This window comes from Macaca nemestrina, chromosome 7 (assembly GCF_043159975.1).
Source record: "Macaca nemestrina isolate mMacNem1 chromosome 7, mMacNem.hap1, whole genome shotgun sequence".
Classification (NCBI taxonomy): Eukaryota; Metazoa; Chordata; class Mammalia; order Primates; family Cercopithecidae; genus Macaca; species Macaca nemestrina.
In genome coordinates this window covers 127735136-127761088 of record NC_092131.1, presented here as the reverse complement: position 1 = coordinate 127761088, position 25953 = coordinate 127735136, and the positions used below count along the sequence as shown (strand labels likewise).

The window sequence follows — 25953 nt, the reverse complement described above, 5'->3', positions numbered from 1 at the left end:
GCCCTGTTCTGCCTGCCAGAGCCCCACTTACCAGGCCCGAGTCCCCAGAGGTCCTCTCCTACTCCCTGCTCGATTCCCTTCCTCAGAGGCAGGTGTGTGGCTTGGCTGGGAACTCCAGGGACGGAGGGAGCACTGCAGCTGTAGGACCGGCACATAGCTAAAAGCCGGCGGGCCATAGGGCCCCGCGGAGGAGGCCCCAGCAGGCGGACCAAGAGGCCGAAGCCTCCCGACGCTCCCAGCCTGTTGCTTATTCATTCAGAGTGGGAAAGCGCCAGCCGAGCGGCCAGCCAGTGCGGGGCTGGCCATGTAAGGCCCACAGGCGGTCCTGCCCGCCCGGTGCCCTGCGGAGAGCCTCGTGCAGCCCTGGGCACCGCCCCTGCCCTGCCCTGACCCCTTGGCCTCGAAATGCTGTCATCGGAGGAGCCGTCCCGCTCGGGACAAGGCCAGCATGGACAAAGCTAGAGCTGGGGCAAGCAAGGAGCCTTCCTGTCCTCGAGGCCGTGGGAAGAGAAGCACGCCCAGGGGGCCACTCCTGAGAGCCTCTCTGTCCACCAGGCCTCTGCAGAGGGGTCACCATGGCTCTGGCCCGAGGCAGCCAGCAGCTGGGGGCCCTGGTGTGGGGCGCCTGCCTGTGCGTGATGGTGCACGGGCAGCAGGCGCAGCCCGGGCAGGGCTCGGACCCCGGGCGCTGGCGGCAGCTGATCCAGTGGGAGAACAACGGGCAGGTGTACAGCTTGCTCAACTCGGGTTCAGAGTACGTGCCGGCCGGGCCTCAGCGCTCCGAGAGTAGCTCCCGGGTGCTGCTGGCCGGCGCGCCCCAGGCCCAGCAGCGACGCAGCCACGGGAGCCCCCGGCGTCGGCAGGCGCCGTCCCTGCCCCTGCCGGGGCGCGTGGGCTCGGACACCGTGCGCGGCCAGGCGCGGCACCCATTTGGCTTCGGCCAGGTGCCCGACAACTGGCGCGAGGTGGCCGTCGGGGACAGCACGGGCATGGCCCGGGCCCGCACCTCCGTCTCCCAGCAACGGCACGGGGGCTCCGCCTCCTCGGTCTCGGCTTCGGCCTTCGCCAGCGCCTACCGCCAGCCGCCCTCCTATCCGCAGCAGTTCCCCTACCCGCAGGCGCCCTTCGTCAGCCAGTACGAGAACTACGACCCCGCGTCGCGGACCTACGACCAGGGTTTCGTGTACTACCGGCCCGCGGGCGGCGGCATGGGCGCGGGGGCGGCGGCCGTGGCCTCCGCGGGAGTCATCTACCCCTACCAGCCCCGCGCGCGCTACGAGGAGTACGGCGGCGGCGAGGAGCTGCCCGAGTACCCGCCGCAGGGCTTCTACCCAGCCCCCGAGAGGCCCTATGTGCCGCCGCCGCCGCCGCCACCGCCCCCCGACGGCCTGGACCGCCGCTACTCGCACAGCCTGTACAGCGAGGGCACCACCGGCTTCGAGCAGGCCTACCCCGACCCCGGCCCCGAGGCGCCGCAGGCCTACGGCGGAGACCCGCGCCTGGGCTGGTACCCGCCCTACGCCAACCCGCCGCCCGAGGCGTACGGGCCACCTCGCGCGCTGGAGCCGCCCTACCTGCCGGTGCGCAGCTCCGACGCGCCCCCGTTGGGTGGGGAGCGGAACGGCGCGCAGCAGGGCCGCCTCAGCGTGGGCAGCGTGTACCGGCCCAACCAGAACGGCCGCGGTGAGTACCGCCCCCGACGCCCCTCCGACCGCGCGTGCCCCTGGCCGCGCGAAACTGCTCCGGGCGCCGGGCCCCTCAGAACTTCCCGGAGGCCTCCCCTGAGCTGCTAAGCACGGAGCAGCGCCCCCTGCCGACCTCCCCCGACCCAGCCAACAGCCCCCCTGGCACCTCACCTCCCAGCTTAACCCGAACCCAGGCATCATCAGTGCCAGGGTTTGGCCAGGCAGGTGTGGGCTCTGATTCTGGCTTTGGTGGAGGGACTAGCCGAGCTTTGGGAGGAGGTGTGCCTTCTGCACCTGGCTTGGGTCATCTGAGGACAAAAGGAAGAAACCCCTCATCCAGCTTCTCCCTCATTTCAGTGAGGGCATCTCCTTCTCCCCTTAGAGATGTCCTATGCCAGCTTACAGGGTGAGGCAAGGAGCATCAGAAACCTGAGTCTTCAGGGCCAGAAAGGCCTTAAGGGATGCCCCTGGAGGTGTGGCAGGTTGCCCATCACTGGGCATGTGTGAGCTTGGCCTGAGTGCGCAGGAGGTTAGAGGGGAGCCTGTGCTCCAGGCGGCAGTCCAGACTTCCTCGGGGGAGTCTGCAAGGCTGGGGCGAGACAGACCACTCAGGCACTGGCGTGGATGCAGAATTTCAGAGGCTACCAAAAAACACAGTAGTTGAGATGAGTAATATTGAGATGTATTTTTTAAAGTCAAAATTAATGCAAAACAACAACAACAACAACAACAACAACCCTGTGATAAACGATATATCCAAATTTTAAATAGAGTCAGTAATAGTGGTATGCCAAGCCATATTGGAGCCTGAGGCAAACTGAAAAGTCAGCAACACGGATCTTGTCTTAATTTGAAATTTGGATATTTTGTTCATTACAGATCTTTTTGCATTAATTTTTATTTTAAAAACTATTGGGTTAAATATTACTTATCTCCATTACTGAGTTTTTTTGGCACCCCCTAAAATTTTGCACCCCAAGCAAAAAAAGAAAAAAAACAAAACACCTCGCTGGCCTCATTCCCCTCACCCTGGTCCTGGTCCTGGGGGAGAGCCCCAGCTGTGGACGGGCTCCCTCTGGCTTTTCAGCGGGTGAAGATACGTCCTCCTCTTGGGAAGGCCCAAGCCCTCTGCGCATGAGGACACACTGGAGAGGCAGCTTCCACCCATGCTGTTACCAGTCAGGGCTACTGTGACAAGGGCCGACGGGAGGGTCTGGCTAGTGCGGATGGCCATCATCCATTCTCTGCTGTCCTAGAATCCCCCGCCCTGCTACCCCCTCCATACAGACAGCCTTTGGGTCAAGGTTTTCTGGTCGGTGCCTGGTACTTATGCAGTCCCACCCTGCCTTGCCTCTTTCAAGCTGTCGTCAGTTCCCTCTACCCGTAATCCTCTGCTCCCCATTGAGGTTGCTGTGCCTGGCCCACCAAGTAAGGGCTGAGCCCTACAGTGCCCCAGAGCATAGGTGCTAGGACCCCAGCCTCCTCCTCAGCCTCTGTCAGCAGAGGGATGATGCCTTGTCTCCAGCCAAGCTGACCTCAGGAAGGGGCTGCTGCTCATGGGGTGCCTGTCTCCCTGGGTACTGCTGGAGGCCAAGACTAGGCGAGAGGAGTGTCTCCACTGGGAACACTCACTCCGTCACATCCAAGGGGACTCATTTGAGTTGTGTGCTGAATTCCACTTTAAGAACCTGCAGGAGCTCAGGAAAAATCAGATGGCAGGTCCTTCTGTGGTGTGATGCAGGATGCATCCACCTGCTCTGGTCCTTATCAGGTACTTGCAGCATCCCTGCAGAAGGGCACGTTATAGCCATGCATCAGCTGCTCTAGGGCCCCTTGGAATACAGGATGTTTTACCTAGAGGGTGCTGAGCTTTTGCAGTGGCTTTTCTTAGAATGCAAGACCTCAGCATGAGGCTCAGCCTGATGGGCCCCACCTCTGGGCAGAGAAAACTGAGCCCTCAAATGCCACAATACTGGCAGAGGCAGGCCTGGGACTTGGCATCTGGGCACCAAGTCAGTGGGTTTTCTAGGGCCTCTCTTTGGGCTGTTAGTTCTTAAGGAAGCCAGTTGGTTGAGAGGGGAATGGGACAGGGCAAGGCCATGTCTGAAGTGGGGGTGCTTGGTGCTTAGCAGACCTCTGGCCACTACCCCTGAGCCCCACAGTTCATTTTGGGTCGGAAACATTTCTCCCCTGAAGGCAGCATCCTAGGTGCCAAGCTGAGTGTGCTCACATGAATCAAGTCCAGGCCCTTCCCTGGGGGAGTCTAGCAGGAGGGGCATCTCAGTGCTGTAATTAGGCAAGCATTGGTGGGGCCAGGGGCTTTGGGAGCCCAGAGGAGGGCCCTCCCAGTCAGGGGCTATGGCTCAGGGAGACTTCCAGAGGAGGCAGTGTCTAAGCATTGCTGCAAGGGATGGTCGTCAGCACCATCCAGGTGTCCCTTCCCCTAATCATTGAGGGTGTGGGGTGGGAGTGTGTTTTTTGCTGGGGAGGGGGTTGCAGGCTAGTTTAGGGCTCACAAAGAGGCCAGAGAGGGAGCAGTAGTCTCTCCCATCATTGGTTCCTCCCTCCCCACCCTGCTAGGCCAGACTGTGGAAAATCCCAGCCCAAGGAAGGCCAAGCCTTGTACTTGAGATCAGACCCCCAGGCCTGGTGTGGGAGCCCAAGGCAGATTCTCCGAGACTGACTTCATTCCTCCTGGCCACACACCCAGGGGTCTGAGGCTGGGCGCTGGCAGCCTGAGCGTGTGTGTGGGCGTGGACGTGTCCTCACAACACCAAGCACATGTGAGCACCACCCACCTCCCTCCATGGGTGGGTGGTTTCCAAGCGCCTGTCCCGAGTCCAGTTTCTTCCTCAGGTACCTGTGCCCTCTTTCTTCCTGCCCTGGGCACTGGTACTGCTTCCTGCAGTACCATTCTCACCAATTCTGAAACACGAAACTGAAAAGAAACTAGGGGAAACAGAGGCCCGGAGGGGGTCACATACTTTGCCTGGCTCTCATAGCAAATCCTTGAAGAGAGGCCTGGAGGGTGGCCAGCCACTTCCCAGGCCCAGCTGGGTCCCCTGCACTGTGTCGGCTCCCTTGATGTGACCTCTCCCTCTACCACCAACCAGGCCCTCCTCTCCTGGGATCCTTGCCTCAGCTCCTGCCTCCCTGGAGTTTCAGCTTGTCTGAGCTGGGGGTCTTAGTGCCACATAAGAAGCCCTGCAGCCCCAGAAGACCAAAGCTCCCCTCCCAAGGCCTTACCCTCCCACCCCCCGCCTGACTCACCGGCTCTGGCAATCCTGTGAAAGGAACATGGAACAGGCTGCCCTGGGCATCCTCCCAGGGCATCTCGGATGGCTGTGCTAGCCTTGCCTGGCATGTGTCCTCTATCCCTGACCTCACATGGCCAATCAGAGGCCAGGAGGGAACTGCAGCTGCCTCCTCCCTGGTCCCTTGCTCCCAGTCTCTCTGTCTCCAGTCTATCCTACATGTGGGCAGATAAACCCCTGCAGTCTGACCAGGTTACTACTCTGCTCAAGAAGATTCTGTAGCTCCTCAGGGCCTTTAGGACAAAATCTAGTGTCTCAGCCTAGTACTTCAGAGCTAGAGGCACCCCCTTCCTGTCCTTTCTTCCTCCTTTTCTCAAGCCTCCATAGCCCCCATCGGACCATGCTGCTCGTGGGCCTAGATGTTACACTTCCCTAGACACATGCAAGGGTGTTTCTAGGGTACCCCCTTCTCTGTCCAGCCTCCTGCACCCAAGAGGCCAGACCTGTCTGGACCCTCAGTCCCTGAGAGCAGCCCTGACTGCCTGCTACCACCCCTCCTGCCTGAGCCCCTAGCTCACCTGGGCCTGCTCCACCCCACCTCCACAGGTTGCCTGCCCTCTTCTGCCCTCCAGATCACTCACGTTCCCCTGCAGAGTTTGGAGTAGATGCAGGGAAGGACCAAAGCAGGCTTTACCCAACAAGCTTCTAGAGTTAGAGCCCAGAGGCAGGGATAATAGTGCCAACTTGGCCATTTGCGGAAGACCACTTCCTGGGGTTAGTGACTCCAATGTGCAGTTTCATTCATCCTCACAACCTCCTAATGAGGTGCAGGTTATGGTGCTCCTGGTGTAGATGAGAAAACTGAGGCCTAGGGAGGTGGCACAGAAGGGTACAGCCGAGCTTGAATTCAAACTGATGCATCACAGTGAGATGACCCAGGAGGATGCCATGTTCAGCCTGTGGGCGGGGCAGGGCGTGAGCATAGACCCTCTGCCAGCTTTGCCTCATGGTCCTCACCTCCCCCATCTGCATCCAGAGGAAGAATATGCTTGTATTTGCTGAGTGCATTACAGATCATCTCCTTTAATTCCCAGGTCCTAGCCAGGTACTGTTTTTTGTCCCATCTTACAGATAAGGTGACAAGCTCACTTGCTGGCTTTTAGTAGTGGAACCAGTATTGGAGTCTGTGTGACTCCCTATCTTGAGTTCTTAACAACCATGCATTTTAAAAAAATTGTTGTGTATTACTGCTTATCTTGTACACCTCATTTGTTCACTCATTCATTTGGTCATTCATTCATTCAACAGATATTTGCCTGCTAGATTCTGGGCACTGGTTGTGACAGGGTGAGATGGGACAGTGAGTGTGAAAGACTTTGGAAGCAGAGTCTCTCCCCAGTGTGGTGTTAGGGTGTAGCCTGGTCATGGTCATTGCTGATTCCAGAATGTTTGTGTAACAAACACTCATATAGTGCATACTAAGTGCCGGACGCTGTTCTTGGAGCTTTGCAGTTAGAATCACTTAAGCCTCGACCAGGCGCGGTGGCTCACGCCTGTAATCCCAGCACTTCAGGAGGCCGAGGTGGGCAGATCACGAGGTCAGGAGATCAAGACCATCCTGGCTAACACGGTGAAACCCCGTCTCTACTAAAAGTACAAAAATTAACTGGGCATGGTGGTGGGCACCTGTAGTCCCAGCTACTCGGGAGGCTAAGGCAGGAGAATGGCGTGAACCCGGGAGGCGGAGCTTGCAGTGAGCTGAGATCCGGCCACTGCACTCCAGCCTGGGTGACAAAGTGAGATTCCCTCTCTTAAAAAAAAAAAAAAAAAAAAAAGCATCACTTATTCTTGTAACAACCGTGGGATTGTTATCCCCATTTTGCAGATGAGCAAACTGAGGCCCTGAGAGGTTAAGCGACTTGCCCTGGTGGCAGAATCACAGATCAGCATCCCTCCTTCCTTCCCGGAAGTTGTCTCAGATTGTTCCTTCAGAAAGAAAAAGAGTCTTCAGGCTTAGAAAGCTGTGTTGGATCAGACAAGCTGTGGAAACGGAGGGTTCTGGGCCCTCCTCCTGCCTCCCTGTTTCTCCTTTGAGAGTCATCAGTGTCTGAACAAACAAGTAGAGTCCTAAGCAGCCTCATCCCAGGCAGACTTCCTGTCTCCTCTCTTATCAGCCACTTGCAAGACACCTTCTGTCTCTCCTGGTCTCAAACCGGACCATCCCTGCAAGAAGAGACAGCTCCTGTTTTCAATACTAAGAGTAAGAATATCTGATATTTATTGAACAGACACTATGCTAAGCATTTTATTTTTCTCATTTAATTCCCACAACAGCCTTGTGAGATTGATAGTACTATCATCTCCATTTTATAGATGAGGAAACTGAGGCTTGGAGAAATTAAATAACTTACCCAAGGTCTCAGGGTTAATGAGTGGTCAAGCTTAGACCTAGGCTGACTGTCCACTCCAGTGGGCCCGGCCTCTGTTCTGTCTCTTAGGGAAGGGTGTTTTATGTTCTGTGTCACCTGTCTCTGTGTTCACTGTTCCCCTGAGGTGTGAACACCTGAAAAAAACAAAATTTGGGTTTTCGCCTCAAGTTTGCAGGCCCCACAGAGTTGCTGTGGATGGTGGCAGAGCTGGGTTGGGAGCCATTAGTGCCTTTATGGGCCCCAGGCTACTGCTAGACTTGACCTGGGAGTTCTGGCTTTTTGTCCTCTCTCCTTCCTCCTAACCTCAGGGGCCCCACTGCAGCATCCTCTGGTCTCAGAAGGGGTACCCCTCTCCAGCAGCTCCTGAGTAGCTCCTGAGTCCATTCTACCTCCTTTCTAAGCTGGAAACACATGGAAGACTTCCCAGGACAGTGGCTGACATGGGCAGGAGAGGAAAGGGGCAGGGAGGGAGCTGGGGTCCACCCAGGTGGCCCACACCTGCTTCCAATTGCTGTGCCCTGCATTCCTACAGAAGAGCAGTCAGGGTTGCGACGCTGGAGAGAGAGGTTTGGACTTGCCCCCTCCCCTGGCCCTGACCTAGCCACCTCATTTCCACAGGCAGCTGGACCAAGGGCCTTCTTTTCGTCTGAACTCATGATCACAGGGCACGGGTTGGGTCTGGGTCCTTCTCCCTCTTGCTGATGAGCACCCAGAAACTGGGCATTGCAGTACCACCTGGAAATGGGGAGAGGGGTCTCAGAATGCCAAAGCAGGAAGAGACACAGGATGGGAAAGCGAGGCCCCAGAGGCCTTTGCCATCCAAACCTCAGGAGACAACCCAACCTTCCCCCTGCTTGTGGGCCAGTTGGAACCACAGGTTTTCCAAACCCGAAGCAAATCCTTTTGCAAAAGAAAGGACTTTGGGAATCAATTCCAGACTCTGCTTGACAGTGAAGTCTGTGCTCACACAGGCAATGCCACCAGACCCTTTATGGAGTGTGGGCATTGGCTCACGCACTTGCCAAGGGCATACAGGTGCTAGGCCCTGAGCTGGGCATGGAGAATTTCAGGGGGCACCTCAGACCCCTCCCTAGCCTCACTGACGTCTCAGCCTGGCAGTAAGAAAACAGACACCTGGGGTGCAGAGTGGCCCAAGCCCACGTCTGTCTTTGCCAGCTCCCAGCATCTGCTGTGCACCTGGGAGACGTGCACCAGAAGCTGAGTACAGGCAAAAGACAATACCACTCACCCCTGCCCTCATGGGCTCTTGCCTGGCTGCGGAAGGCAGACATCATCTCGTGAGGAAATAGTCATGTAACAAATATTTATTGAGCAACTTACTGTATGCTGGGCACTGTTCTAGAGCTGGGTATTTGTGAAAAGAAAGGGACAAAATTCTTGCCCTTGTGGATCTTCTATTTTCATGTATAAACATAATGAATACGTAAAAAAAAGTAGAAGGTAATAAGTGCTGTGGAAAAATAGAGATAAGAAAGATCGGGAGTATAGGAGAGGGGCAGGTTGCAAAGGTGGTCGGGCCTCATGAAGGTGACATTTGAGCAAAGACTTGAGGCATATGAGTGAACCATGCAGCTGTCTGCAGGAAGAGCATTCCAGATAGGAAGACAGTCAGTGCAAGGCCCTGAGGCAGGAGTTCTCTGGGCTTTTCAGGTATGCTCCAGTGTGGTTAGAACAGAGTGGAGTGGAAATGGAGGTATAACGGGGGACAGGTCAGAGAGGTAATGGGGTCCAGGCCATGGGGAGCTTGTCGGCCATTGTGACGGGTTTGCCTTTTGTTTTCTGTGCATCCTCTTCCTCAGAGTTTGAGCTGAGCGGAAACGTGGGTTTCTGCTAAACAGGGCCCCTGACTGCTGCGCCAGGAGTGGACAGTGGGGAGTCAGCCGGGGAAACTGAGAGGCGGCTGTTCCAGAGACCAGGAAGAGTGGTGGCAATGGAGGAAGCTAGCTTTAGGGTTTGTTCTTGAGATAGAGCTGAGGGCATTTCCTGCTGGGTTGGATATGGGCTATGAAAGGAAGAGAGGTGTCAGGGATCACACAGTGGTTTATGGCTGGTGTGGCTGGAAGGATGCAATTGCCTTGAGCTGAGATGAGAAGGCTATGGGCAGAGTAAGTTTTGTAAGAAATATAAAAATTTCAAGTCACTCTGCAGGGCCTGAGAGGGCAGAGAGGGAACCCCTGGAGTAACCGAAGCATCAGGGGAAGCTCCTAGAGGTGGGATAGGGGGCACCAGGCAGGGCTTGCAAGGGCGAGGAGGACTGCAAGGGCAGGGGTTGGGTTCACGCTGGGAAGAAATGTGCATTAGGTGTGCAGAGAGGCAGCAGAGGCTTGGCCTCTGGGCAGGGAGCTGACCTCTCCAGTGGGTAGTGTCGTCTGCCTCCCCCTTAGCCCAGCCTGCCTCCTGGGCAGCTGGTGCAATCAAGCACACACTTACAAATCCCTTCCGTGAGTCAGGCCCTTCTGCTGCTAGCTGTCTCTCCCCATCAGTGGGGTGGACAGACGAGTGCTGTAAAACGGTGCAGGGTGGTGGAGGGGAGGTCAGGTCTGACAAGGTGGGCTTTGGAGCTAAAGACTGTGTACCCCTGCATAGGTAGAGCTGGTGTGTGTGTGTGTCTGTGTCTGTGTGTGCGTGCACGCACACACATGCATAGCTGGGAATTCCAGGACAAGGGCACCATGGGATCAGGGGGTAGAAAGGTTGGGGTATGCTGCTAGAGACCTGCCTACTGATCCTGAGGGTTAAGAGTTCTGGAAGGCTAGGTAAGGCCAAACCACAGACTCCTGTGGTTTGCCACTCTAAGACTTCTGGGTTTGATTCTGTGGGCAATGGGGAGCCATTGAAGACTCTGGGCCTGGCTTGATGGCTGTCCTAGCTCTCAGGCTTGAGCTGGGATTACACCTTCATTATGGGGCAAAGTGGAATCTGCAACCACCTTGCCTGCCTGCTCACCAAGTAGGTGTGGCACCACCAGGCCGGTGCTGACAAGTTAATTTCCTGATTATGAGATAATCATTTCCTAGGGAATCGGGCAGCCAGCTCCCGCCCTGGAGGCCTCTCTGGCTCATCTTTATTCAAGGCGCTGCTCTGCAGAGCTTTCTGCTTCTCCCCCACCTAGGGGCTCCTCTGGAGTCTGGCCGTGCTAGCCAAAACATCCCTCTCAGCACATATTTCACAAGCAACTGACCAGTTCCTGCTGGACTTTGTTTATCCTCCAGCCCTGGGCTCAACAGATTAGGGCTCTTTTGCGTTCCACTTTCCATCATCTGCCCCTCATGAGCAGGAGGCTTGGAGAGGAAAGATTTCAGAAACAAGGTTTACTGAACCACAAAAAAGAGGAAGCCAAGAGGGAAACAGGTGAGGTGTGGACGAGCAATGGGAAGGCAGCCACAGGGCCCTCAGCGCTGGGCAGCCTCCAGGAACCCTTGGGCAGGAGGGAACAGATTTCTAATGAAGCAGGAAGGATTTAGGTCAGACGGTGGGAGAATTTCCTGACTGCTAAAGTATCGTCTGTAGGGGTTGTGAGAGGTCTCGGGCTCTTGCCCAAGGCTGGGGAATGAACTGAAGAGCTCCTAAAAAGTATTTTAATCTCCAAGTGTTTATCGATCCATCCAACCTGTGTTCAAGGGCCAGCTAGTTCAGTCTCCCTCATCGTCCAGATGGAGAAAGTGAGCCTCAGAAAGGTGGCTGGGGAGACCGGACAAGACAGTGAACTCGCCCCTGGAGCCTCACCCCTGAGAAGGCCCCAGCTGCATCCCACCAGGGAAGGGGCAGATGGTCTTTGTCCCCGGTTCCCGAGGGCTGGCACAGGAGACATCAGCAGCTCCAGACCCAGCGTTGAGCAGGAGGACAGGGTGGGCTTGTCCCAAGCACACGGGCCCCAAGAGTCAGTATGACAGGTTCCTCCTACTGTGCCCCTGCACACTCCCACGGAGGAAGCTCCAGGGGCGGAGCCAGGACATGTCTTCACTGCCCTGGAGGGTTGAAGGGGCTGCTATAGCTAAAAGGCTTACCCCACACCAGTGGCTGGCTGTCTCCCTGTGAAATGAATGGCCCTGGGACCCTATTTCCTTGCACCCAGCTCCTCCCCAGCCAAGCAGCCTGGCTTTGGCCATCTCAAGGGTCTTCGCCACCCTGTGACTCAGCATCCCTGCCATCCTGGCCCAGGCTCTGTGCAGCCTGCATCCGAGGAAGAACGCCCACAGAGGCCAGCACAGGGCCTCAGGCCCCGAGTCAGGTGGAGGACAATTAGAAGTGGAAGAATGGAGACAATGAATTCTGAAGTGGGGCTGAGTCAACCCAAGGCCACACAGGCCTATAACACAGTAGGGTAAGACCCCAGGCTCCTGTCTCCCTCCTGGGAGGAAGAAATGGATGGCGGCCAGGGTTTCCTTGGGCAGTCTGAGCAAGCCCATCCACCCAGTCTTTGGATGGTGAGGCCCGCCCCAGCCTACCCCCCACCAGTGGTGCTGGGGGCTTGGGAGAAGACCGAGCAGGGCTGTAGGTGACCCAGGGAGCTGGATGTGTATCTTTAGGCCCAGGAGGGGAATGTACAGCCATTCACTGTAGCATGTTTGTGGAGCGAGTCAGAGGCAACCTGGGGGTCTAAAACAGGAGGCTGGCCGGGCACGGTCACTCACACCTGTAATCCCAGCACTTTGGGAGGCCGAGGCCGGTGGAACACTTGAGATCAGGAGTTCGAGACCAGCCTGTCCAACATGGGGAAACCTCATCTCTACTAAAAATACAAAATTTAGCCAGGCGTGGTGGCACACACCTGTAATGCCAGCTACTCGGGAGGCTGAGGCAGGAGAATTGCTTGAAAATACAAAAATTAGCCAGGCATGGTGGCATGCGCATGGTCCTAGCTACTTGGGAAGCTGAGATGGAAGGATCGCTTGAACCCAGGAAGCGGATGTTGCAGTGAGCCGAGATCGTGCCACTGCACTCCAGCCTGGGCTGATGGTTTCCCCTGTATTTGGAGTAAGCAAAAAGACCTCATTTGGCTGGGTGCAGTGGTTCACGCCTGCAATCCCAGGACTTTGGGAGGCTGAGGCAGGAGGATCACTTGAGTCCAGAAGATCAAGGCTGCAGTTAGCCAAGTTCATGCCACTGCATTCCAGCCTGGACAACAGAGCAAGACCCTGTCTCAAAGAAAAAAGAAAAGGTGGAGGTGGCATGGGGAGCTGGATGTGTACCTTCACCAAGTCCAGGATCTTCCTTTAAAATGCATACTTTTTGAGGTGAGGGCTGATCACACAGTCTGAGAGTAACTGGACTTCACCCAACATTGGCCACTCTGCTTGGAGGGCCTATTGTACCTTACAAGCCAGAAATTGCAGACCAGCCTCCCTACTCCTACACTGAGCATGTCCACCAGCCCCCAACTCAATCAACCCCTCCTTATCCCCTTCCAACCTCACATAAGCCCCCAGCCCCAAGCCCTGCAGAGGGGCCAAGAGCCCAAGCCTACAGGCCTGACTGCTGATGAAATGTCCCCTGGGAGAGCTGTCCAGAGAAGGAGGCATTGTTCCTTCCTGGAAAAACATACCAGCCGTGGGAGGGGGTCTGCTGTTCTCTGGGACCTCGGCAAGGATCCTGAGGGTGAGGCGGGGGGGCCTGGCCTGAACTCCTGAGGCTACTCCTTTCCAGCAGCTTCCCCAAGCTGCTGCCTCTTGTGTCACCCCCACGGCCATGAGGGTGTGACAGAGTAGAGCACAGAGAGGAGGCCACTGGGGGAGTACAGGAGGCCCCGGTGATGGTTAGAGATGTAGAACAAAGAAAATTACAAAATAATGGTGAGAGTGATTCCATTTAAGTTCTAGAAAAGGCATAACTAATCTACAGTGATTAGAAGCAGTGCAGTGGCTGCCTGGGGTGGTGGAGGCGGGGCGGAGACTTACAGGGAAGGTACCAGAGGGTAATGGAAACAATCCACAGCTTGATTGTGGTGGAAGCTACACGGCTTTCTACATTTGTTAGAACTTATCAAACTGTACACCTAAAATCTGTGCATTTCACTGTGTATAAATTATAGCTCAAAAAAGTTTATTTTTATAAAGAGTGACAGGAGGAGTCCTGGGAGGGCAAGGAGACCTAGGATCCCCTCCTGGGGTACCCTGGCTCCCTGTGTGACCCTGCGCAGATTTATGGGCCTGAGCCTCAGTTTCCTCCAGTGCTTCCAAAGACATTGTGTGCCTTGGTGTCTTGAGGGCAGGACATGGAACACACTTCGGATTGCCTGGAACAGTCATTAAAGAGGCTCTCCTGACAGAGCCTGAGGGGCTTTGGGCCAGTCAGTCACCCCTAAAACAAAAGTTGCTCCACTGAGGGCAAGTAGGACTCAGGCCCTGCCCATAGAACCCCGTCTGGAAGGGAGGAGACACACACAGGTTAGTATGGTGAAATCTAAGTGTAGATCAATACAAATGGGGTAGTGAGAGAGGAGAAGTGTGTGCAGCCTGAGATATCATTACAATCAGGGGAGACTTTCCACAGGAAGAGGCCCTTGCCTGAGCATGAGATTCCTCAACAATAAGAGGAAGAAGATGATAATCTGTGGGAGGGTCAAGGCTCAGATTGTGACCAGCAGCCCCAAGCTGTTTGTCCTCAGCCTCTCTTCCAAATCTCCACATGCAGTACTCTACAAATGCCCCTTCTCCATACCTCTGACACTTATAACCCTACCCCACTCAGTTTTAATCAAAAGGCTTGATGATATCACAGCAATTCCTTTTTTAAGGTTTTTTTTTTTTTTTTCTTTAGCTGAAGAGCTTTCGCCCATCATCAGGGGACAAACAGAAATGAGCCTGAGATTCAGAATTGCTGATAGGCATCAGACCTTGGTCTGTGACCAGGATCAGGGCCCAGTCTGTGACCAGGATCAGGGTTCAGTGTGTGACCAGCATCGGGGCTCAGACTGTGATCAGGAACAGGGCTTGGTGTGTGATCAAGGCTCAGGGTGTGCCCAGGGCCAGGGTTCAGTGTGTGACCAAGGTCAGGGCTTAATGTGACCAGGATCAGAGGTCAGTCTGTGACCAAGGTCAGGGCGCAGACTGTGATCAGGCACAGGGCTCAGTGTGTGTACATAGTCAGGGCTGGGAGAGGCCAGGAACAGCACTGGCCCTCACTGGCCCCACCTGGCCTCTTCCTCCCCACTCCTCCAACTTCCCGGGGTTGCGTAGCCAGCTCATGAAATAGCCTAGAGAGGAAGGGTCAGGCCAGAAAAGCTTTGTGGAGCCATCTGTGCAGTATTTCTTGAAACTGGGCCTGGGGTGGGGGCGGCAAGCTGTCTGATGTCAAATGCTGGGTCTCCTGAGTCTTAAAGGCCCAGCTACCCCACCCTATACACAGCTGAGGGAAAGGCACTGGCTGATGGGGACGGGGCCCATCCCCAGTCCTCACCCCTCCCCCAGAGGCTTCCAGGGTCCAGAGAGTGAGAACCAGCTCCCAGCTGGCTTGAGGGCCTATGGGTCCCTTGGGAAATGACTGCAAACATTCCTAGGGGCTCAAGTAACAGGGCCTAGGCTGGCCAAGAAGTCCCCCACCGGCCAGGAGCCACCTCATCCTCACCCACCCTTGCACTCCAAGCTTCCTCGTCATTCCAAGTAGGTGAGATCACCCTGGCTGCCTGGACCAGGCTCCCCCATGAGGCCCAGGTCCCAGGGAGAGCAACGCTAGGGTCTGGGAACTCAGGGTGGTGTGGGGAGGGGAACATGCAGGCAGACACTTCTGCCAATGGCTTAGAAGCCAGCCTTCCCCTCCTTGGCCTCATCTTCCAGACCTAAAAGCTGATGAGAGGGTCTTGGCAGCAGGAAAGGGGTGGGAAACCCCTCCATGGGACTTAAGTCCTCCCACCTTGCCTGCTGTCACCCTTCCCGAATCCCTCAAGAGCAGAGTACTTCAAAGAAACTAAGAGGAGCTTATAGCCTCATCTTATCACTTACCTGACAAAATCCCTGAGGCCAGAGAGGACAGGGAATTAGAGGCCCCAGGACCACTCCCCTTTAAGTCAGTGGCTGGGCTGGGATAGAGCCCAGGGCCCTGGAGTCCCCCCTGCCCACACCCACCCCTGCCCACACCCACCCCAGCCCACATCCCGTCACTCCAACATTAAGGTATTCCTTCTTCATTCCAATGCGGGATGGAGTCTGGACACCTAAGTGTGGTTTCTGCTTATTCCTAGTAACTCCTGCTCAGACTAATGCATGCCCAGGGAGGAAGGTGGAGGGGCAGGAACAGGATGGACAGGCCCCAGGCTCTGGCACATCCTGGGGAACAAGGGACCACAAGGACGGGGGCAGCCTGCAGACTTCCCCTGGGTGCTTGACCCCAGGCCTTGCAGGGTAGGGAGCCAGGGTCTCCCTCAGATTGGTGGCCAGAGGTTGCAGACAGAGGAGGGTGTGGTCAGGTCTAGGGGGCTGATGGCAGGAAGTGGTGGCAGGTGATTGGGGGCGGGGGTACGGGGAGGAGTGGCTGTGCCAGGCAGAAAGGAATTCTGAGAAGGTCGGGCTGGGTGCCCAGGCTGCGAATCCTGCCCTGTCAGCAGCCTGCTCTGGGGAAATGTTTTCCTTCTAGCCCATCCCTTCCTGCCCACCCCGACTCCTGCCAGCCTGCATCCACCTGGCTCTGCCCATGAACCTTCAGGGACACACTCCAGGCCAGAAGCCCAGGACTCTCTTGGTGGTTCACAAAGAATGCTGACTGCAGGGATGAGAGGAACGGAGGGTGTCTGGGGGCTGCTGTCCAGAGGCCTGGGGAGTAAGGACTCGAGGGAGGGCCTCTGTCAGGAAGTTACATGGTTCACTCATTCCTGCCTCCAGGTCTTCGTTCATGCTGTTCCCCCTGCCGAGGACACCCTTTCCTGCTCTCTGGTTCTCTAAATCCTGCCCCATCTCCCAGATCTTGTTCATGTCCAAGCTTTTCCAGGAAGTCTTAGCAGCTCCCACACCACAGAGCTCGAGATGCAAGCTCTTGCTGCCTGACTTCCCTGACCCCACACGTGAGCCCAGGACCCAATGCCCAAGGAGAATGGCAAAGGGTTTTGGGGTATGAGAGGATGTTTGAGGTTTGAGGAGGTGTCTGGGCATTAACAGTGGCCAACCTGATGCTCTCAATGTCATGCTCTTCCTCCCTCCCCCCTCTCTCCCACTGCCCACTCCAGGTCTCCCTGACTTGGTCCCAGACCCCAACTATGTGCAAGCATCCACTTATGTGCAGAGAGCCCACCTGTACTCCCTGCGCTGTGCTGCGGAGGAGAAGTGTCTGGCCAGGTAAGCAGCTGAGGCAGAAGTGTAGAGTGTTGGGATAGTCCCTGGGAGTCACCCAGAGCCCAGCCTAGCTGTGGCTGCCAGCTAGGCTGTCTGCAAGCTGATGACCCTGGCCAAATGCCCCGGCCTCCCAGGACCCTGACCTTTTCATCAGTGAGCCTTGCCTGCCCTGAGGGAGTCAGGAGGGGAGGGGAGCAAGCGGGGACCCAGCATTTCTGTATACTGTACCTTACTATACAAGGAACTTCACTTTCACTGTGGCACTTCATCTTCACACGAGCCCTGAAGGCATGGGTTGCCCCCTCAGGAAACTGAGGAGCAATGAAAGGAACTCAAACCTTTTGGATCTGAGCTGCTTAATGAGAAGGTTCCTCTTGGGAACCCAGGCTTCCAGTGCTCATAGAGGGACCTATGGAAGTCCTACTGGGTGGATGTACCCGCAGCATAGAGCCCAGGACTATGGAGCCATGTCCACAGAGGACAGTTGTGGCTTTGGCTGGCCCAGGCTGCCTCTGCCTGGTCACAGCAGGGGCAGTGAGCCCCGGAGACAAAGAAGCTTCAGTTATATGTTGCACTGGAAAGAGGGGAAGGAGACCAGTTTCCATGAACCCAGAAGGTGAGCACAGCTGGCTCGCCATTGTTCATGGGTGATCCTGCCTCTCACAGTGTTTGCTTCTAATTTATTAGCAGTTCATATTCTGCTGGAATATAGGTTCTTTGGGGATACCTCCCTGGGCTAAAATAATTAGTTAAGATTATGTTATCTGCTTCTTTTGTTAATATCCCTCTATGTTGAAAGCACCTATTTTTCTTAATTACCTGCTTTTTGGACATTTGAACTCTGTGTTTAGTTTGACTTTCTACTATCTAGGAAACCCTTCAGAATCTCAACATTTTCTCATTTCTAGAACTTCTAGTTCACTGCCACTATAAGTAGCTGATCATAAACCCTTATCTATCTGTAACAAGATAAAAGAGCTTGCACCAGAATGTAACTCAACTCACTCCTTCATTGAGAAAGTCTTGTTTAAAAAAAGAAAAAGTGTCCGCTGAACTAAGCACTGTGATTAGGAATGTTGTCGATATACATTCTGGTGCAAGTTCCCGATCCCATCCCAGACGGGCATCCGTGTGGAAACTGCCCCTGGTCCAGGGACCACAGGCTGAGTACCACTCAGCTAGCCTGTCTGGGCAGTTCTTGTCTTGTTTCAGTTGTCCTGGGGAAGAGAGCGTAATGGTCCTGCTGGAATTCCTCCAGCAATTAGGAACTTACAGCCTCTATGACAGCCCTTCCAGTCTTAAGAGAATTAGTCAAAGCCAAACTGTTAATATCACACCTCTTCATGAAGGATCCTGAGTGCCCGGACCTGCGTCCCAGCTGGGGAGAGGAGGCAGCCTGTTCTCTGTCCTGGAGGGTCTCCTGGTACAGCTGGAGAGAACAGCCCTCACCTGTACCCCAGTGACAGAACCAAGACACGAGTGGGACAAGAGCCAGAAGGATTGGTTCACAGGCCAGGGCTGCTGGAGGTCAGAGGAGGGAGGGGTCAGCAAGGGCTGAGGCCTCAGAGGAGGTGGGCACAAGAGTTCAGACCTGGAGAACCCTGCAGAACTGGAGCCCTGGGGCAGGAGGGCCTCTGAGATCATTTGAAGTATGGGCCACAGGCTGGTGCCAGTTCACACGCTGCAGGCAGAACCCAGAGAAAGAAAAGGACCGGTTCCAAGTCTCACCGCCAATTTGTGGCCAAGCTGGGCCTAGAACCTAGACCCTTATGGTTTCCCACGGTGTGCTGAGTCGAACAGAAGGGCAGGATTTAACTGAACAGAGGGAAGGAGGATGTTTTGTTTCAACCCAGACACAGACAGATTCCAAGCCTCCCCCAGACAAGGCTGAGGGCCTTTCATCCTGGCAGACAGTCTGAGCCGCCTGTTGTCCAGACATTCTCTCAAAGAGAGCGCTAATCCCTACGACTGGCCACCACTCCCCTCTGGCCTTAGGACTGGACTTTAATGAGTGCCAGGGAAGAGCCCCTGAGGCCAATAGGGTTAGCTGTCAGCCATCAGCTGAAGAGGGGAGGGGCCTTCAGCCCCCCTTCCTGTTCCTACCACACACGTGTGTGCGCGTGTGTGTATGTGTGCATATGTGTGTGTCTCGCCTCACTGCAGCCTCTCGTTCCTCTTTCCACCTTTTTCCTTTTGTCACAAGGCCTGCCTCAGTTGGAAATCTGGAGTCAGCAGGTGAATTGTGAGCAGGCAATTCATACCAGACCCACGATCCCTGAATAGAAAAGGACAGGTTGCCAGCCTGAAAACATGCAATCAGGGAGAGGTGGCCTGGTCATACCCAACCCAGTGCAAGATGTAGGTGGTATTGGGCTGTGCCGCAGTCAGTGCTGTTAGAGCTCACAGGCAATCGGATCCTCTAAGTAGAGCAATCCAGGCAGACTTCCTGGAGGAGGGGACTTTTGAGTTGACCCTAGGAGGCTGGGTGAGTTTTGGAATTCTGAGTCAAGCAAATAGCATGGGGAAAAAAGTATGGGTCAGGGAAAAAGTTCAGCCTGTTTGGAAAATAGGCTTTGAAGCAGGAACCCAGCGTGTGTAGGGGAGTGGAAGGGCAGATGGGACTAGAAAAGTGAAGAGGCTTTGACCAGAGGACCTCAAGTCTGTTTTTCAGGCCCACACCCAAGACATGGCATACTTTTGTCAACAATTAGGGCTCTGTCTGGAGGAAAGAAGACTTATCAGAATCTCCTGGAGAAGACTTTTTTTTTCTTTCTTTTTTTTTTTAGAAAGGGGGTCTCACTCTGTTGCCCAGACTAGAGTGCAGCAGCGCAATTATAGCTCATTACAGCCTCAAACTCCTGGGCTCAAGGTATCAGTCTCCAAGTAGCTGGGGCTACAGGCATAAGCCACCTTATCCGGCTAATTTTTTAATTTTTAAAAAATTTATTTAATTAAATTAATTTTTTAAATTTTAATTTCTCACTGTGTTGCCCAGGCTGGTCTCAAACTATTGGCCTCAAGTGATCCTCCTGCCTCAACCTCCCAAAGCTCTGTAATTACAGGCATGAGCCAAAGTGCCTGGCTCCCGCAACAGGGCTGCTTTTCAAAGGCCCTTCAGAGATTTCTTATGTGCTCCTGCACCCAGGGGCTGACCCCAGCTGAGTCACCTGCAGGTATCAGGGACACTGCCGTGCCTGGTACCGCTTTAGAAAGATGCTGTTGGCAGCTGCCGGCCACATGGTGGAGGCCAGAAAGGAGGGGACAGCCAGGATTTCACGGGGTCAGAAGACAGAGGAAGAGGCCTGAGCCTCTGCCACAGTTCGGGGAGTCAGAGGAGAAGATCTTCAGGGACAAGTGGTGGGGCTGCAGAACCAGTGGCCAAGGGCTGGGGGTGGGACTGAGGGGGCCCATGCTGGGTTCTGGTGTCACTATGCCCCAACCCCCCCCTTATCTCCCCTGTCGTCCCTGCAGCACAGCCTATGCCCCTGAGGCCACCGACTACGATGTGCGGGTGCTGCTGCGCTTCCCCCAGCGTGTGAAGAACCAGGGCACAGCGGACTTCCTCCCCAACCGGCCACGGCACACCTGGGAGTGGCACAGCTGCCACCAGTGAGTGGGGAGGGGCTGGGCCCATCCTCTTCCACTTCTCCTCTGGACCAGGGACCTTGGTGCCTGAGCTCCCCTCCTGCCACGAGCACTCTGAGAGACACAGATACTGGATTAGAGGGCCCAGGGAGGTGTTATCTGCCAACTCTTGCCACTGGGGCAAGTGTTTCTCAGAGAAGTCTTAGCCAAAGGTAGGCTGGAAAATGGAAGGATTGGTCTCAATAAGGGATGGAAATGTCTAGAATACGGGGCATTGCCCAGTGAGGCCATTACAGGTGGGAGCCCAAAAAGGAAGTGAGGGGTCCAGAGCATGTGCTGTCCTGGAGTGACCCACCTAGGTGGGGCGCACAGAGGGGCCACCCCGCAGGACTCAGGGGACAGGAGAGCCTAGATTGGCCAGGAGGCTGTGCCACAGCGGGTCACCTGAGCCCGTCTCAGGATGAGGACAGGATGAGAGGCCCAGGGAACACTAGGCCCTCTTCTCTCTCTTTCTCTCTCCTCTCCTCTGCCTCTAGACATTACCACAGCATGGACGAGTTCAGCCACTACGACCTACTGGATGCAGCCACAGGCAAGAAGGTGGCTGAGGGCCACAAGGCCAGTTTCTGCCTGGAGGACAGCACCTGTGACTTCGGCAACCTCAAGCGCTATGCATGCACCTCTCATACCCAGGTTGGGCTGGAGAGATGGGGTTCAGGGCACAGGCGGATGAGGAGTGGGGAGACAGAGCAAGGCCTGCTGAGGCCGGCTGAGGCCTGGCTAGTGCCAAGGCTTCTGGCCACTCAGCTCTGCTCACAGTGAAGGTCTTCTCACCAGTCCTCAGGCTGCCACAGTGCCCTGCAGGGACTGTTCTCTCCCTGCCCAAGCCCCTTCCCATGTTATTCCCAGGCGATCTGCTCATGGAGAGAAGGAAACATTGCAACAGTCTGGAGAGCAACATGTCCCATTAGCCTGTTCACCCACCCATATCCCTCTTTGCATCAGCCAACCTAAACATCCACAAACTGTCTGTCTGTCCCGTCTCTCTTTATCCATTCTGCCATCCATCTTGCCCACGCATACCGGCACATCCATCTCATCCCTCCCACCTGGCTATTAGAGATCTCTGTCTTTCCTCTGGTCCGTCTAGCCAGTGACTTTAGGAAGGGGTGGACCCACCCTGAGCAGTTGCCCTGGGCCAGGGTCAGGGGAGAAACCCGGGGGAAGATAGGCCTGAAACTCCTGAAAGTGGGCATGGGGTGGCTCTGGGGAACCAGCAGCATCAGCCGCTCCTCTTGTCCCTTTCCCAGGGCCTGAGCCCAGGCTGCTATGACACCTACAACGCAGATATCGACTGCCAGTGGATTGACATAACCGATGTGCAGCCTGGGAACTACATCCTCAAGGTGGGCCTCTGAGTCTGGGGCTTTCTCTCCAACCGGATGTTCATCATTCCTGAAAGAAGCTTCAGCCTCTGGGCCTCTTCCCTTCTCCCCAGCTGCTGAGCAGAGGCAGCATCCGAGGCATCCCTCAAGGTTCAGGCTTCCCAGCCGAAGATTTAGGTCTCAGGCTGGCATAGCCTCTCTCTCCATAAAGAACCCAAGGAACCTTTGCCCCAGCTGTGGTAATGCTAGAGGCAGTGGTGATATTGTCTCCCTAAGTGACAAAGGACCAGAGAGAGCAAGGAAGACTTGGAGAACCATGTGGTCTCTCTTCTTGTCTTCGGACAGGGCAGACTTTGTATCATTTGGGAGACAGATGAGAGGCCGTTGGCTCCTTACAGGGACCCCTGCAAAGCCAAGGGCTCCTGTGACCAAGACCCTTTTAGCCTGAACCTCTCCTGCTCTAATGGACACTCACCCCATCGCCTCTTCCCTTGGTTGGGAGAAAAGTAGAAAAGCATATTAACAACACACAGCCAGACTTGGTACATACGTGTAGGCCAGGTTGTCATGGGCCCACCTGGGGAAGCCATGTCTCAGCCTCCTCCACACAGGTATAAAATGAGTAGGGATCATTCCACCAGTTCATCTGGACCCACTCAGAAGCAGAAAAGCAGCTCAGTAAGGGAAGAGCAGTGAAGCCAGGTTTGCAGGCGGAGGCCTTCCCTGCAGAAAGTCAGCTGGTGGAGAGATGCGTCCAGCAGTGGTTCTCTGCGGTTCCCTCCTGAGTGCCCCTCAGCAGGCTCCAAGCTTGCTCCTCCAGGGCCTGGGGTTGTCCAGTATATTTTTTCTTTTCCTCATTCATCCACTCAGTCAAACACATAGGAAGTCCCCTCTGAGTTCTAGGCACTGGACACACAAACCACATAAGCAATACAGTTCACAGTCCCTGCGCTTTGGGAGCATACCAGGATTTGAAAGTCACATCCCTGCATCTGTTCTTAGATGTTCTGTGAATAAAGCTGGCCCTTCCCTAGTTAATCCAACATTTAAAAGTGTTGTATCCCAACAGCTCCTTTTCAGACAAAAAGCATAGACAGGAATGCATAGGGAACAACTTTGAGCCTTGGCGTTGGGGAGGCCAGGTGTCGAGTCCCTGCTCAGCTCCTCATTACTGCATTCCCAGGGGCAGGATCCAACCTCTCCAACCCCAAATGCCCCATGCAGGGCCCACCTGGCACAGTCTCTCGCTCTAGGGAAACATCCAATCTTCTGATAAGGGGGATCAGATGATGTTTGCTTGGGTTACCAGCTGCCTCTTCTTTCCCCTCTGTGTCTCTCTAGCAGTGTGTCTCTGTCTCCATGTCTCTTGGCCTCACATGGACTTTCTCTGTCTCCTGTCTATGTCCCCTCTCTGTCTGTCTGTCTGCCTCCTTACCACCTTCTCTGGTGAGCGGTTGAGGTGCAGCCCCCCGACTAGACTCCCTTTCTCCCTGTTTCTCTTCTTCCTCAGGTGCACGTGAACCCAAAGTATATTGTTTTAGAGTCTGACTTCACCAACAACGTGGTGAGATGCAACATTCACTACACAGGTCGCTACGTTTCTACAACAAACTGCAAAATTGTCCAGTAAGTGCTTGCCCCCCATCCTTCCTAGCCCTGTCGCTTTCCTGCCTGGGGAGCAGGCAAGGCCACCTGAAATATCTAAGATACCTGCACTTTAGGTCACCTTGATGGCCGAATGCAGCTGCAGCAGGGCCCAGCAAAAAGAGCCTTGTCCATGCCAACCCCAAGCTGAGTGTTTACGGTGGGGCTCAGGCTGTAGGGTGTTGATCTGGGGCTGTATCCTGTGGCTCCCTGAGATGTCCCAAGTGAAAACCAGCAGAAGGCAGAGTCATTTGGTGCAAGGCCACGAGCTCTGCAGTCCCAGTTCCACAGCTTCCTTGCTCTGTGACATTGGGTAACTACTGCACTTCCCTGAGCTACTTTCCTCAACTATAAAATAGGTATTTCCACATAGGCTGGGGCTGAGGATCTATAGGCCTGATGTCCGCATGTTCAACAGCCCAGCACACAGTGGCACACAGTGAACAGCAGCTGTGATCATTAGTGTCCTTATCAAGTGGACTGGATTAAACAGTCACAGATTAGAAGTGATTCTGGTTAAAAGGAGCCATCTTCAGTCCCTAGGCCCCTGTTGTAGAGGAAGTCCCTAAAACCTGGGCCTGGGATTTTAGCACATGGCTGCTGGGTAGGGTCCTCAGTCTTTCTCCTGATCCCCACGTGAAGTACTTTGCAGAGGGACCCCCTTCCTTACAAGCTCACAAGGAAACCCTACCACACACTCCAGATCAAAGGAATCCTTTTCCATTAAAAAAAAAAAAAAAAAAAAAAAAAGTCCTAGAGCTTTCGGCTTTACTTCATCAACTGGGAGAAAGGTAGTAGAGATCTCAAGGCCCAGAGAGGTATCTTTCCCTAAAAGTGTATGCTTATTAATGGATGGCAGGTATGAGAGATTAAGCCTATGACTGTGGTCAGGGTGTGGTGTATGGCCAGGTCAGGGCTCAGTCTGTGACAAGGGTTAGGGCTCAGTGTGTGGCCAGGGTCAGGGTTCAGTGTGTACCCAGGGTCAGGGCCCAGTGTGTGACCAGGATCAGGGCCCAGTGTGTGACCAGGATCAGGGCTCAGTGTGTGACCAGGGTCAGGGCTCAGTGTGTGGCCAGAGTCAGGGCCCAGTGTGTAGCCAGACTCAGGGCTCAATCTGTGACCAGGGCCAGGGCTCAGTGTGTAACCAGGATTAGGGCTCAGTGTGTGACCAGGATCAGGGCTCAGTGTGTGGCCAGAGTCAGGGCCCAGTGTGTAGCCAGACTCAGGGCTCAATCTGTGACCAGGGCCAGGGCTCAGTGTGTGACCAGGATCAGGGCTCAGTGTGTGGCCAGGGCCAGGGCTCAGTCTGTGACCAGGGCCAGGCTCATTTAGAGACAGCCCTCTCACATTTGGCTGCTACCACCAACCTAACTGTTCACAGCATGCTGCCACCACATCATGAATATTAAAAATGGGAACAGCAGCCTCTTGTTCAATGCAGAGATTAGGTTCCTCAGGAGTAGAATGAGATCAGAATTCCCCAGGGCACACAGCGTGTTTGAAAGGACAAACTCCTATCCCATCACTGGCAGTTTGGCTCTTTAGTAGGCCTGGGTTCCTAGCACATTCTTGCTCCTCAGGGCCTGTCTTAGCTATTCAAGACCCAGGGGTCACCTAAGTGGTAGAAGCCATTCTAGGGAAGGAGGAGGAAGGAAGAATGGGGTATCCAGGAAACAAAGGAGGCTGCTGGGGGCTCAGGGAGGCAGGGAGTCCCACCTGCTGCTGGGAAAGGGGGATGGGAACAGAAACAGCGTCCCATGTCCCAGGCGCCTGGAGCAGCCAGCGGGGCTCTCGGCAAGGCAGATGGAGAAGCAGCCTGCGCTGCCCTCCCAGCTCCCGGGGGCCTGTGGGCAGCAGGGGGTGCCAAATCCCTTCCTTCCAAGAGCTCTTTACATAAGTGCTTGGAAAGGCTGGGTCTTATTAGAGTGTCTCAGTCTCTGTGACCCTGACCACAGGCAGGCGGCTGGGCCAGCGTGCACAGGAAGCTGGACAGAGCGTTCCCAGAAAGGCCACGGGACTGACGCCTGTGGGTTTCCATCGTACTTCTGGAGGAAAAAGGAGGCTTTAAAAAAAGGTTCTGAGTTAGAAAAAACAAGAAAGTATTTCCAGACAGTAGCAGCTCTGCTAATGGCCTAGAAAACAATCTGGGACTAGGGCATGGGGAGGGGAATGTGCTGAGACTGTGCCCTGGGTGGGTGGGAGTCCATCGAACCCCTCCTTCTGGAGCTGGGCTGAGGGGGTCGGCACTTTCTTTTGAGGGAAATGGAGGCCCATGCCTGCCCTGCCACGAGGGATCTGGGCTGCGGGAGGGAAGCCCTGGCTGAGGGGACCACGGGGGCCCCACTTTGCAGCCCCTCATTGACCCACTGTCTTTCCTTCCTCAGATCCTGATCTCTGGGAGGGACAGATGGCCAATCTCTCCCCTTCTAAAGCAGGCCCTGCTCCCCTGGCAGCCTCCCGCCGAGGGGCCCAGTCCCCCAACCCACCGGCAGGGGCATCCCTCCCTGCCGGCCTCAGGGAGCGAACGTGGATGGAAACCACAGGGATTCCGGATGCCAGACCCCATTTTATACTTCACTTTTCTCTACAGCGTTGTTTTGTTGTTGTTGGTTTTTATTTTTTATACTTTGGCCATACCACAGAGCTAGATTGCCCAGGTCTGGGCTGAATAAAACAAGGTTTTTCTA

The 25953-nt window shown here is 55.2% G+C and overlaps 1 protein-coding gene and 1 long non-coding RNA gene across 2 annotated transcripts in view; one reads left to right on the top strand and one right to left on the bottom strand.

Annotated features, from left to right (window-relative positions):
* LOC105463769 (uncharacterized) overlaps window positions 1-1710 on the bottom strand; it is a 12820-nt gene extending 11110 nt beyond the window's left edge. Inside the window, exon 1 of the long non-coding RNA XR_976514.2 lies at window positions 1575-1710. This is a non-coding gene — a long non-coding RNA (uncharacterized lncRNA). The remainder of the gene's footprint in view (window positions 1-1574) is intronic.
* Window positions 150-25953, top strand: LOC105463770 (lysyl oxidase like 1). The gene is made up of 7 exons (XM_011711061.3): window positions 150-1683; window positions 16547-16655; window positions 20124-20261; window positions 20774-20930; window positions 21548-21643; window positions 23133-23248; window positions 25651-25953. The coding sequence occupies exons 1-7, from the start codon at window positions 576-578 to the stop codon at window positions 25655-25657; spliced, it is 1731 nt and encodes a 576-aa protein (XP_011709363.1). The 5' UTR covers window positions 150-575; the 3' UTR covers window positions 25658-25953.

Excerpts from the sequence above, each read along its gene's own strand:
- LOC105463770 (XM_011711061.3), top strand. The coding sequence starts at position 576 with ATGGCTCTGGCCCGAGGCAGCCAGCAGCTGGGGGCCCTGGTGTGGGGC. Across the intron at positions 20,262-20,773 it reads GAGTGGCACAGCTGCCACCA|ACATTACCACAGCATGGACG; the intron begins GTGAGTGGGGAG and ends CTCTGCCTCTAG. Across the intron at positions 20,931-21,547 it reads CATGCACCTCTCATACCCAG|GGCCTGAGCCCAGGCTGCTA; the intron begins GTTGGGCTGGAG and ends TCCCTTTCCCAG.